General features: G+C 43.3%; 1 protein-coding gene across 1 annotated transcript in view; it reads left to right on the forward strand.

Annotated features, from left to right (window-relative positions):
- Positions 1 to 425: 425 nt before the first annotated feature.
- The window catches only part of NRDC (nardilysin convertase), a 29,835-nt gene continuing 17,203 nt past the window's right edge, over positions 426 to 13,057 (forward strand). The window contains exons 1-7 of the mRNA XM_082312780.1: positions 426 to 727; positions 6,126 to 6,450; positions 6,642 to 6,723; positions 7,364 to 7,517; positions 9,296 to 9,369; positions 10,559 to 10,654; positions 11,590 to 11,712. Of these exons, the coding sequence (XP_082168906.1) occupies positions 531 to 727; positions 6,126 to 6,450; positions 6,642 to 6,723; positions 7,364 to 7,517; positions 9,296 to 9,369; positions 10,559 to 10,654; positions 11,590 to 11,712 (1,051 nt within the window). The 5' untranslated portion in view covers positions 426 to 530. The remainder of the gene's footprint in view (positions 728 to 6,125; positions 6,451 to 6,641; positions 6,724 to 7,363; positions 7,518 to 9,295; positions 9,370 to 10,558; positions 10,655 to 11,589; positions 11,713 to 13,057) is intronic.

Consider the following 13,057-nt stretch of genomic DNA (forward strand, 5'->3'; position numbering starts at 1 on the left):
GCGGGGGGACAGCTAACAGGGCAGGCGAGCATAAGTGTCGGACCGCGACGGCATAGAGAGGAGTTCCCGCGGTCTGGCTCTACTCCTCTGTCTGTCCCTCCTCCCTTTGAGTTCTCTGTCCTCTCCGTCTGGTTCCTGAAAGGGGCTGCCTTTCCCTCCGTCTCGCTCCCCATCGATGGTTTCCCCCATCCCTCCCACGCCACCAGCGTTCTCTCCACCAATCAGAGCCCCCCCCCCCCCGGCCAAGTGAGGGCCTGGGATTGGTCCGTCTTCCCCACCTGGCACCGCGACGAGCGCTGACTGGTGCGGTCCGGAGCAACCGTCACCGCCACTTCCTCGTGCGGCGGAAGCCGGCCGGGCCGCGGCGGGGCGGGGGCGGCCGCCGGCAGCGGCGGCGCATGCGCATTCTCGCGGCCGCCTTCGCACGGAGGGGCCGGGCCGTGCGGGCGGGGGCGGCGGCGGGGGCCCGCGGCCTGGCGCGGCCGGTGCGTGCCGTTGCCCAGCCGCTGTGGTGCGGTGCGACCGCCGCCATGCCCGGTAGGAACAAGGCGACGTCCAGCTACAGCTGCCCGGAGCTGACGGTGGGGCAGCAGGCCGGGGAGGGCGGCCGCGACGCCAGAGGCCGCTCGCCTCACGGGGAAGAGGAGGACGGCGGGGACATCGGTCCCGGCGCCAACCTCGGCGATCCCGACATCGTCAAGTCCCCCAGCGACCCCAAGCAGTACCGGTGAGGGCCGGCGGCGTCCAGCCTCCCCCCGGAGGCCGTGGGCCCGGGAAGGCTTAAGGGGAGGGTGGGGGGAGGACGAGCCGCTGGGGCTGGGGCAGCCCCCGGCTGGTCTCTGGGGCAGGCTGGGGCCTCCCCCCGCGCCTGGCCACGGAAATCCAGCCCCGGCCGGAGGGAGGAGCTGGGTGCGGGGCTGGGTGCGGGGCTGGGTGCCGGGCTGCCCCGCGTCCCCAGCGCACCGGCCCCTCCAGCACGGCTGCACCCGCGGGTGCTTGAAGTCGGGCTCATCTTGGTGACTGGGGGAATTAAGGGCCTCTCAGTGAAAAGTGGAGACTGGGGGCTCCCGGGTGTATTTATTCTGAAGATGGGCTGTCTGGTTTGTGTGCAGTAGTAGGCTTGGAGCTTGCATAGAAATTAAAAATCAGTACTTGTTCAAAGACTCTGCTGTGACGCTACGTTTTCGAGGCACAGCGATATCGAATTGTTAGTTTGCAGCTCTCGTCCAGGCAGCTCCGTTCCGAAAGCGTGAAGCTGAAGCGTGAAATTAGGTTGAAGTACTACAGAGCAGATACCAACTTAAAAAAAGGCTGTTACTCTTCCCATTTTAGATGAGCTTCCAAGTTTTAACACAAATATGTCTGTGAGTTGAGACAAAAATTACTTTTATGCTGCCATTTTGCTTGTGTTTTCATTTGTATGTTTCTGAGTAATACCCCTGAAAGTGCCAAAACAGATCACCTTCCCTGAGCACAACCCACAGCGTCTGTGGCCTTCTCGCAGTGGGAGACTCGGCTGAGAATGGCCAGCGGCGGTTGAGCTTTTTGGATGCTGTAAGGCAGTCATTCTTGAAGGGATGCTATTATGACTTCTTTCTGTTAGGCAGAAGATTATTTAGCACTTGTTAGAGATGCTTTTTTTTATCTTTACTCTTCATGATGTCTAATCCGTGCAGCCAGTGGAGAATCTGCCTAAGCCTCGGCCTGGAACTGAATTTTGGATTTGCAGTGACATTGGTTGGCAGTGAAATTCCCTGCTGGCTGCGTGAAGAGGACTGTGCCCATTGGCTTAGGGAGAAACTTGCTCCCTCCCTTCTTGCCCTCCTTCCTTGCTGCTTCCTCTGGGTCTCTGCCTGCCTCTCCTGCTGGCATTCTTACGCATGCTGCTTTGCAGGAGGCTCATCTTCCTGCAGAGTTCACTGCTACAGAGACTGCCAGCTTAGGAAAGTTCTGCCTTTACTACCTGAAGCAGCACAGTGATGAAGCTTGGGAGATCCATTGAAAACTGTCACTGGCTATCTATTTAGAGGCTCAGGAACCTCCTCTGCATGTAGAGAATTGGAGAGTGTCTTTGCTCATAGCATAGAATAAACTGATACCAACATCTTCCGGAAGTCCTGCTCTCCGTGCCTAACAGATTTGTTCAGTTGGAAGCAGAGAGTCCCATCTTTTCAGACTGAGTGCCATTTGTGGGAAGTGAGCCTTGCACGGAACAGACACAAACATTACCCTTAGGAAGGAGAACTTCAGTATGACTGGAAGTAAAGCAGACCTGTGTCCACTAACTATGTACCAAACCTCTTAAGTAAATTTAATGGCAGGTGATTTGGTGATACATGTACACTTTCTCCTCTGTTCATGCATCAGTGGTTATGTATACTGGAGACCAGTAACAGTGGGCTTAATGTGGCTATCTGGTGACATCCGTCTTAACTTAGCACAAAATGTTATATTTTATCTTCTCAAATACAGTGGTCATAAAAATAAGAGTTCTGACAGATTGCAGAATGTATTTTCAAAAGTGAGTTTGTTGGGACAAAAATCACCGTCATAATCAAAGTTGGTTTTGTTCATTAGAGCTATGAGTGGGTAGTTATCTTTACTGAGTTTTCTTTACCAAAATGTATGTTTTATTTAAATTCATCCATATATGGAATTTCCCAAGCTTCTGTTGCTTGTTTTGGGTAATTTGGGAAATTAAAACATTTCTCTAAGTGTTTACCATGCATTGATACGTATTTCAACACTTACTTAACTGCTAAACAATTATCACTGATATAAGAAAAGACTTGGCGTGAGAACAATCCTGTTGAGACTTGTCCAGATGTTTAGAAAGTATCTTTAAGAATTTGAATTCTATTTTATATTTAAGCCGTATTTGTATCAATGCTTGTACATTCTTTCAAAAAAGCAATTGGACTGCACTTCCTTCTGTTGCTACATTAAGTGATTGCATTTTTTTGTCCTGTATTTTGCATACTAATTGATACTTATGTATTGATTACACTTGTCCTTTTTCATTGGACTGAAACATGGAAAAAGTAAAGAACACCTGTGTCAGTTGGTGCCCCTGCTCAGTAAAACCTAAACTGTTCTAGATTCTCCTGAAGTGAAATCTGATAGCCTTCAACAGCGGCTTAGTTCAATTGTTGCCTTGCTACTGGGTGCTTTCTGTCCTGGTATTTAACACCCACAAGCCTGAAGATGAGTAATGTAAAATTAGTATGATCCGCTCCATTAGTTTAATGGAGGTATGTGGAAAGGATCAACAAGAGCTACAGGATACACCTGGCTAAACAGCTTTATGGCAAATTGTTCTTCTGGAAGAATAGCACTATGCTGTTCTCTGCTTTCCATGACTATCTGTTGATCATAAGTATTCCTTACGGGCCATGAAAACCTGAAGACAACAGTTGTGTGGGGAGGTGAAGAAGATGGTGGTTGTGCTGGAAGACCTGCTGTAGCAGCGTTGACCTGTCACTGTCGGGGGCTCTTGCTCCGAGCTCTCCAGGGGCTGAAGTACCCGAGTGTACGTTTTTAGGACCCCTGTTGTGCATTCAGAAGTGCTGCAGCTGCATAATGCAACATGTATATGGTGCAAACACATACAGCTGTTCCAGACTTGCAGAACTGTATGGATGATTAACTTTGTACCCAAACATTAGCATGGCTCTAGTACTATCTGTACCTCCTGCAGTTAATCGTAGAATCTTTGCAAGTTATACACTATGTGCTGTAATTTAAATGAACAAAAATGCCATTGTGCTTTTGATTGGGACAAATTTGTACTGCTCAGCGGTCCTGCAGCAAGCAAAACAAGTGTGTTAATGATTATGAAACCCTGGCCCAGAGTAAGTGCTATCAGTTCCCATTGGATGAGTGGTCGTAATTCATAAATGGCACAACTATTAAACGTATTAAACATTTGTTCTTTAGCTTTTTTTCATAGATGGTAGTCCAAGAAGTGTGTTTTTTCCTTGGTCTCAGAACTGCTTAACTCTTGTCACAATCCCCCTTTACCTCTTTCCTCCAAATACGTGCCCATGAAATTCAAGTGGGAGAGAAGTACTCAGAGTAATTTGTTTCCAAGCTGGTCTGTGGTTTGCAGAGCCGTAGCATGTGGCCTGCAGCTCTAGTAAAAAGTGAAACTTACACTGGCTTCATATTTTGAATTGAAATATTGATAATAGCACATGCTTTTATGGCTGGGAAACATTGAAATGGTGTAATGATAGCCATGAGTGAAACATGTGAGAAATTTCTTGTGAGAAACTTTGGGAACCGTGGAGCTGGAAAACACACAATGTGCCTTTCATTTTCCTTTTGGGTACTTACTATGTAGCTTGAGCTGGAAATCTGCTTTGAAATTTCTGCTACCTAATTATAACAGTGGCCACATTGCAAAGTTCTGGTCTGGTATAAACTTGCTGCGTAACTCAGATTTTTCTGTGAGGGTGGGATGTGATCATGGGTTTGTTTTATAACAGCAGGGGTTTTTTTTTGCTGGATCAGATATCACCTGTCTATATCACACTAGTTCTTAGGTTGAATCAAGTATTTTCTGGGTCCAGCGTTCCTTCCTTTCTGCAGCTCAAGCTCCCAGACGGGGTTGCTCTGGCTAATTTGACAGATTGTGACTGTCTATTCCTGATCTGATGTGAAAGTAATACTGCTGTGAGATCTTGTAGCACAACACATTGGTGTTTGCAGTCCTCAGCCTGAAAAGTTGTAAAATGGGACTAGACAGAGGGCTTGTGGGTTGTTATATATGTTGGTTGACAGCCAGCTGAATATGAGCCATCAGTGTGCCCAGGTGGCCAAGAAGGCCAGTAGCATCCTGGCTTGTATCAGAAATAGTGTGGCCAGCAGGACCAGGGAGGTGATCGTCCCCCTGCACTCGGCACTGGTGAGGCCGCACCTCGAGTACTGTGTTCAGTTTTGGGCCCCTCACTACAAGAAGGACATGGAGGTGCTGGAGCGTGTCCAGAGAAGGGCAACAAAGCTGGTGAAGGGTCTGGAGCACAAGTCTTATGAGGAGCAGCTGAGGGAACAGGGGTTGTTTAGCCTGGAGAAAAGGAGGCTGAGGGGAGACCTTCTTGCTCTCTACAGCTACCTGAAAGGAGGCTGTAGTGAGGTGGGGGTTGGTCTCTTCTCCCAAGTAACGAGCAATAGGATGAGAGGAAACGGCCTCAAGCTGCGCCAGGGGAGGTTTAGGTTGGATATTAGGAAAAAATTCTTCACTGAAAGGGTGGTCAGGCACTGGAACAGGCTGCCCAGGGAAGTGGTTGAGTCTCCATCCCTGGAGGTATTTAAAAGACGGGTAGATGTGGTTTTAGGGACATGGTTTAGTGGTGGACTTGGCAGTGCTAGGTTAATGCTTGGACTTGATGATCTTAAAGGTCTTTTCCAACCTAAACAATGATTTTATATATATATATATATATACACACACACACACACACACATATATAAAAAATTCTGTGTACGTATACACACACACACACATATGTATACACACACACACATAGAGAACTCTGTGTATATTGCTTCTTGATAGCAACCCAACCCACTCACTGTGACTTATTTTATTAAGCCTGCAGAAGAGATCTGTCCTTTCAAACACATCTGCTACGTCTGTGGACCCCATTTAATAGAAAGCATTGATAAAATCAAATAAAATGGAGTCTCTGGGGCCTATTTAGAGGCAAAGACTAAGATCTTAATTCTGTCACATAATACATGTTTCCAAGAGCCTGAGAAGCATAACAGGCTATTGAAGTTTTGGTTTGCCTGTTCTGCCTACTTGAAGTTTTCTCTGAGTGGGCGCTAATAGCTTAAATATTTCACAGAGAGAGAAATAAAAGCCCAAATTGGTGTCCCTGACCTTATGGGGAGACCTGCTACTACCTTGAATTGCTTCTTCCTTATTCTTATAGCTACTGAATAGCAGAAGAGTGTGTTTACTTTCCCACTATAAAACTGTTCACCTTAGCTACCATTAGATTTTCATTAGGAAATCTCAGTTGAAGAACACAGAGCTACTGTACAAAATACAGAAATTTTTGTGGTTCTGAAAATTCAGATTTGGGAAATGAGTGTGTTTATGCAAATAATTGTTCTTTCAGGTATATCAAACTGCAAAATGGCTTATGTGCACTTTTGATTTCGGATTTGAATTACCTGGATGGTGCCCCAGCTGCTTTATCTTCAGAGGAGGAGGAGGAGGACAACGATGATGATGAATCTGAAGAGGAAAGTGATGAAGATGACGACTCTGGAGCTGAGATCGAAGATGGTAGAGAAGGTTTTGATGATGAGGACTGTGATGAGGGGGATGAGGGTGAGGACAATGATGGAGATAATGATGATTTCAATGATCCTGATGACAGTGAATTAGAAGAGCTAGCTGAAAAGGAAGAGACCAGAAAGAGAGGCTGTACAGAAAAGCAGGTATGTACTTAAAGCTGTAGGGTGAAAAAATACATAGTGAGCTTTCTTGTGCTCTGAAACCTTGTGATTAGGCATTCAGACTAGACCTTCTTTTTATTGTGCCTGTCGTGATTGATTTATCTTATACTTCTGTCATTTTTCTGAAGTGTTTCTTGAAGCAGCTTTTACTGAGAGTGTTCTATTTTCTCTAGTCTGCAGCAGCCCTCTGCGTTGCTGTTGGCAGCTTCTCTGATCCCGAAGATCTGCCTGGATTAGCACACTTCCTGGAACATAGTATGTATCTGCTCCTATTTCATCTTCTCCAACTTCAGTGCAAAACGACTGCTACCTAGCTCTGAACTTGTGTAGTATTTTAGTTATAATTTCTTATTTCAGCTACCCCAGAATTTCTTTTCATTAGTTAGATAAATTGGCATTTTTATAAAAATACTGATTTAGTAAGGGACTCTTAATATGCGAGAAGGTGTCTCATACTCTTTGGCAGGCTGTGCATTAAGATACACTTTTCTGTTATCCATTAAACGGGGGGAAGCACATTGCCTATGTTTTTATAAACTAGTCTGGAGCTACAGACCTTCATCTCTCTAGTAAAAGATGATGAATTGGTAATACAGGCACAAAAAGCACATGAAGTTTCTGACCAGATGATCTTAAGATGCTACTCTTGTCCGATTGAGGCCAATCATACCTAGAAAGGCACTGTTATTTCCAGTCTATTTGGGCCTTCTTCTAAAGGCAGATTACACTGATTATGGGGCAGGTTACACAGTCTGCTGCTGTTTAGTAGTTAGCCACTGCATGTGAGCTGTGGGTCAGTTGTAGGTAACACTGTGCTGAAGAGAGGTCGCTATAGCTGCAATTAATGTAATCAAATTCGTGTCATCTTAGTAATTTTGCTGATTTTTTGTTCCAGTGGTTTTTATGGGCAGCTTGAAGTACCCAGATGAGAATGGGTTTGATGCGTTTCTGAAGAAACACGGGGGCAGTGACAATGCTTCGACTGACTGTGAGCGGACAGTCTTCCAGTTTGATGTGCAGAGGAAGTACTTCAAAGAAGCGCTTGATAGGTAACTTCATATAAACGGTGATTAGGTGTTAATGAATGTATGTTCCTCAGGAGGTTGGGTGTAGCTGTTTAGTTCTTCATTTTGGAGTGATTAAGGCTGTTGCTGAACTTTATAGGTACTCCTACTACTGCAGAGGATATTGAATATAAGGATTTCCCTTTGGATATCTTACTGTATTTTGAGATAGTGCCTGTGTAGCTGCTGTGAGATTACTTAAGATCCACATGTAAGTCTTAATGCACGCGGCTTTTTGATTGTTTTACCACCCTTAAACTAGTAGCATTGATGGCAGGAGAAATTTTAGGCAGTGTGACAACTGTTCAGAGGGGAAGTGCTCCCAGAATCCCAGTGATTCACCTTTTGAAATATCTGTCCTGATAGAGTTAGTGGGGGTTTTCATTTTTTTGTTTGTTTGTTTCAAGTCTAATTCGTGAAGTGGGTGGAAGGGCAGCCTGGAAAGTTATGATACAACGTGTGCCACAGAAGGATACGTTTAACCCAATCCATGTTATTCAGTCAAGGATGTATCTTTTGCCAGAAAGTATTCAGCTTGCCTTTCTGTGCGGTGGGATATGTTAGTGCAACACAGCTCCACCTGTTGGCATGGTTTCCTTCTGTGATGGGAAATCACTCGTTCCTAGGGGCACATCAACCGAGTATTCCTGGTGCTGTAAAATACCTCAGGAGGAGAGCAGACTCCACTGTGAACTTACTTTTATCAAAGTACATTCCTATGATGATGCCAAGAACAAGTGTTTGCACATTTTACCAAGTATTGCCTAAATTTTACTTTACTGGGCCAAATTCAGCTTTCATTTGCAGATATTTCCAGCTTTTAGATGTTTAGAAGTGCAAAAGAATCAAGAAATATAATTGCAATCTGTCACAACAGCTCATTTAGTGGAGGGGAAACACAGAAATTACGAATTCTGTAGAACAGCATCTCATACAAAGAAGATAAACAGATGTTGCTGATGATGTCATGCGTGTTCAAGCACTCGTGGATCTAAAGAAATTGAAAGACATCACCTTTCAGTAGTCTGTAACTTAATGGGTCCTGTAGCCATAGAACTCTGTCAGCAATCTATTACTGTTAACCTTTTGCTTCCACAGGTTCAGTGCATCATTAAAAAAACCCAACAAATAAACCAGAAGTATTAGATTCTCTGGCAGCCTTCTGCAGAGTCTCCATTCGTTGCTGATTTGTCCCGTTCCATTGTTCTGCTCTCTATGGGTACAGGAGAAGATATGTATCTGGATGACAACGCTGACTTTTATAGTAGATAATAAAATTGTAAAGGATATAAAAACTTATGTTTCAGGACATGAATCAACAATTTGTTGCCTGGAGTTAGGAGGAAACTTTCCCTATGATCACATTGTTCGTAATGAACAACTGAGGATTTCCTCTGAGGCATCTGATACTGGTCCCTGTTAGAGCGAGGAACCAGATTAGATGGATCGCTTGTCTGATCTGGTATGATCGTTCTTAGGATGCAAAGGCAGATACTCTTGCATCCATTAGTGTCATACCCTACTGTAGCCAACCAATTCATTCCTACTCTATGGAGCATGGGAGCCCTGCCCTTTGGTTTTTGATGCTATCACAAAACTGGATTTTCTCTTTCCTTAAGACAGGACAGTCAAGAGTGACATAACTTGTAGTAAGGCGAGCAACGTTATAAACTAAAAATAGTGGATGTTGGTTTTAATTGTTGTTTTTTTGCCCTAGCTTAATAGACACTGAAGAAAAGCATATGAATTTTTCTGTTTCGTAGGTGGGCACAATTCTTCATTCACCCGCTAATGATCAGGGATGCAATAGACCGAGAAGTCGAGGCTGTAGACAGTGGTAAGAGTATCTTTTTCTGTGTGTTTAGCCCATCTTCTTAAAGAAATAAACAGGGAACAACATGCCTATAGCTCCAGCATAGCCCCGGTGCTCTCTCCAGTCCTCTGTGGAGTAAATACAATAAGTTGAGGTCATTGTGCTTGTGTCCTTGTTCTAACACCTTAATAACTACACATTTGCTTCACAGAAGGAAATTGAACCTGGCATAGAAGTCAGTGGAGCATTCACTTGATTTTCTAGTATGTTATGAATACTTCCAGGCTGCCTATAAAACCACTGTTTTAGAAAAAAAACATTATTGGCAGATATACTAACTGGTTCAAATATGTATTCTGAGTCTTCTTCATCTGTCCTCTGACAAGGAAAACTGAGCAATTTGATATTTGAATTTAAATAAGTGTCAGTATAAACAAGGACCTGTCTTTGAGTTAAGGTGTGGTTTCTTCAACAGCTTAAGCCAATTTACGCCTGCACTTGCACTGCCTTCATCATGCAGATCCACTCCTTCCCTTGTACTGACACTGTAGTAATGAGCTGCTGAGTAAACTCTGTCAGCTTGATGAACTGGCTGCAGACTAACCCAGCCAAAATAATTACTTTACAGCTCCTGTGCATGTTTCTTATTACCAGCAAAAACGGGAACAGGAAAATGCAGTTTGAGAGGGTGAATTCTTGATTTTGGTAGAATCCCATATTTAGATTAGTGTAAACTGATTGTAAAACTACATTTCTGGAAACTATCTTGCTCGGCTTTCAATTTCTTATTTCATTATTAGGCTAGAAATTGTTCTATGGGATATATGGGAGAAGCAGGTTTGTAATTGTTCTCTGGCCCTTTCTGCAGGGCCTGACTCTGTAGAATATTGATGGCCTTGTGCTCCCATTAAATTTATCAGATTGAGAGCATTCAGATGGGACAGGCTGCGGCTTTACATACTTCCCCTCCTTATCCCTTTCTGTACTTCTCAGCAATGAGCTATGGTTTTCATCTTGACTTATATTCATTACTGCTAGCAAGTCCTTTTTCTTATCGTATTTCGCTACTTCATCATACATTAAAACAAAACTATTTCAGTCTACATCTGTGTAGTATGTCTCCTTTTCAGTTTGGGTGGGTTTTTTGCTTTGTTTTGTTTTGTGGGAACATGGCCTCAAATTTTGATGCATGCCACTGCAAATTCTTTAACAGAGTATCAGCTAGCAAGACCCTCTGATGCAAACAGAAAGGAGATGCTGTTTGGGAGTCTTGCCAGGCCTGGACATCCTATGAAGAAATTTTTTTGGGGTAAGTTCTGAATTTATGTTATAAAGTGGTGATAATACTTAAACTTTTAACCACTTAAAAGATGCACTAACATGAGCTTTCTTGTCACAGCAAACACTAGCCTTGCTCAGAAGTATTAGAGCAATTATTCATTTTACAGTAAAATGTTTGGGAATAAAAGCAGCTGTCTGCTTCTTAAGCTACTTTTCATTCTGGTACTGCTTTTTGCTGATGTTAAAGCTAGGTTGCCCGAGGCGTATAATCATGTAACTTTCTGTTAATGTAAAGGTGGTGCTCTCTTAGTCATCTCTGTCTTGCTTAAGCTAGTTTTCTGCTATTAAAATTTCCTGGAAAAATAAAGTATTTCTGGACTTGTGTGTGAGGAGGCTTTTCAAAGTAAATAATTCACTGTCGAACTTGCAGAAGTAGACCTTCACAGCCATGTGAGTGGACCAAAAGGGAAATTTGTCCTTCCTCTTCTGAACAATACAGAGTCCTAGCTCCCTCACCCGTGTGGTGCTGGTGAGCATGTAAATTGCAGTGTGATGGGTAGTAGAGTTAGCCAGCTTTGAAATATAGATAATTTTTATAAAGTTCTGTAGTAACATATACTGAACATCATCCTTTCCTCTCTTTTTCCCTCCCCTGTTCTGCAAGTTCCATTGGTGAGGGAATAGCTGGCAACACAGTGAGCTGTGCAGTATGGGTGATCTGATAATGCAAGAGGACTCTGTCCTTCCTTTTCATAGAAATATCAACTGTCCTTAGAATAGGAACTAGAAATTGGAAGATACTAAATTTCACTTGACATTCCTTTAACTCCAAATTTCTATTAGGTATTTTTAATGTGCTTACCATGACTAGACTCAGTGCCAGGAGAAGAAAAGAAATTCTCGGTATATGTGGTCTTGATATAACCAATGTCTAGCTAACTAACCACCTTTTAATGTTTACAGGTAATGCGGATACACTCAAACATGAGCCTAAAATGAATAATATTGATACCTACACCAGACTGAGGGACTTCTGGCAGCGCCATTACTCTGCTCACTATATGACTTTAGTTGTCCAATCTAAAGGTAACATCAGTTGTTCCTTAAAAACAGGCTCGTTGCTGCTGTTGGTGTAGTGCTTTGGGTACCAGTTCAGCTGTAGCCCAAGCCGTTTTAGTGGGTTGTCCAGTCCTGCAGGAGGTATTTGTATGTAGATTTTAGCCTGGTTTCCAAATGAAACTTGAGCAATTGTGCTGTGTTATTAGAGTCAGACCACTTAAATGACTGAATGCTGCTGGTTTCTCTGCCATCAACAGTGAACCTCCACAGAAAATAATGGGGAGACTGAGGCTGGGTCTTCCAGTTGTCTTGTTCTGCTTGGGGCTCTTTCAAAAGAGGTCTTAAAATAAAACACATTTTTGTAGGAAGAATAGTGATTCTAAGGTTTTTCCCTGTAGACTGAAAAATTCTGTGCGAATGGAATTGAGTTTCATTTCAGCAAAGAACTTCGGACCTATGGGTCGTTTCTGCTGAGAATAAAAGAAAGAAATTTCTTAAAAGTTAAGCATGCAGTAGAGACCTGTGCTGAAAATACACAGTGCGTATTCAAGTTAGCTTGTGTGCATTCAAGTTAGGGGTTTTGTTGAATGCTAAAACTGATTGCAATTCTCATCTGTAAAATGGAGATGGTAATAATAGAGGTGGTAATTCTTTTCTTCTCCTATGTTTTTCTGTCTAGACTGTAAAATTCTTAGGGCATCGAATGCCTCTTGAATAACTGTTTACGTAGCAATGGCTTGTAATGTTTCTTTTGGTGATTGGGAAGAAAAGCATGGGGATTGATAGCCAGCCAGGTCAACTTTCTATTTCGCTCTCTGTTAAAACAAAAGAAACTGTGAGTCCTGTCCCCTCCCCCACCTTGCATTTTTGTTGTTGTTGTTTAGCATATACCGCATCACTTTTGGAATACAGAATGCTCACTTAGACGAGCAATCTCTGATCAGTCATAGTTAAAAAAATTAAACTTTTGGTTCTCGACACATTGCCTTTAGGAAAGAGGATGGGGAGAAGGAATTCTTAGCACTGCAGGACTGCGTTTAGGTGTGAAAACTGCTACGTATGTTCTGGACGTAGAGGGATGGAATGAGTCTAGCAAGTACTGGTGATTTTGTAGATCCGTAAGCTGGTAATTCCTTTTCACAGTCACACCAGATACTACTGAACTTTAAAGCCCAGTTGTATCCGCCTGAGATTTCAGCAGTATATACAGAACCAGAGCTATGACCAAAGATATAGTTCAGTGAATATTAAGAATTGGCTCAAAGCAACAGCTTTGAAGGTTATAATTTAGAACTTTGCAATTTTAAAATATACTGACTTGCAGCCTCTTTAAAATAACTGAACTGGTGAGATAAGATAAAGAATTTGTTTT

This window comes from Platalea leucorodia, assembly GCF_965183815.1.
Source record: "Platalea leucorodia genome assembly, chromosome: 5".
NCBI classification, from domain to species: domain Eukaryota; kingdom Metazoa; phylum Chordata; class Aves; order Pelecaniformes; family Threskiornithidae; genus Platalea; species Platalea leucorodia.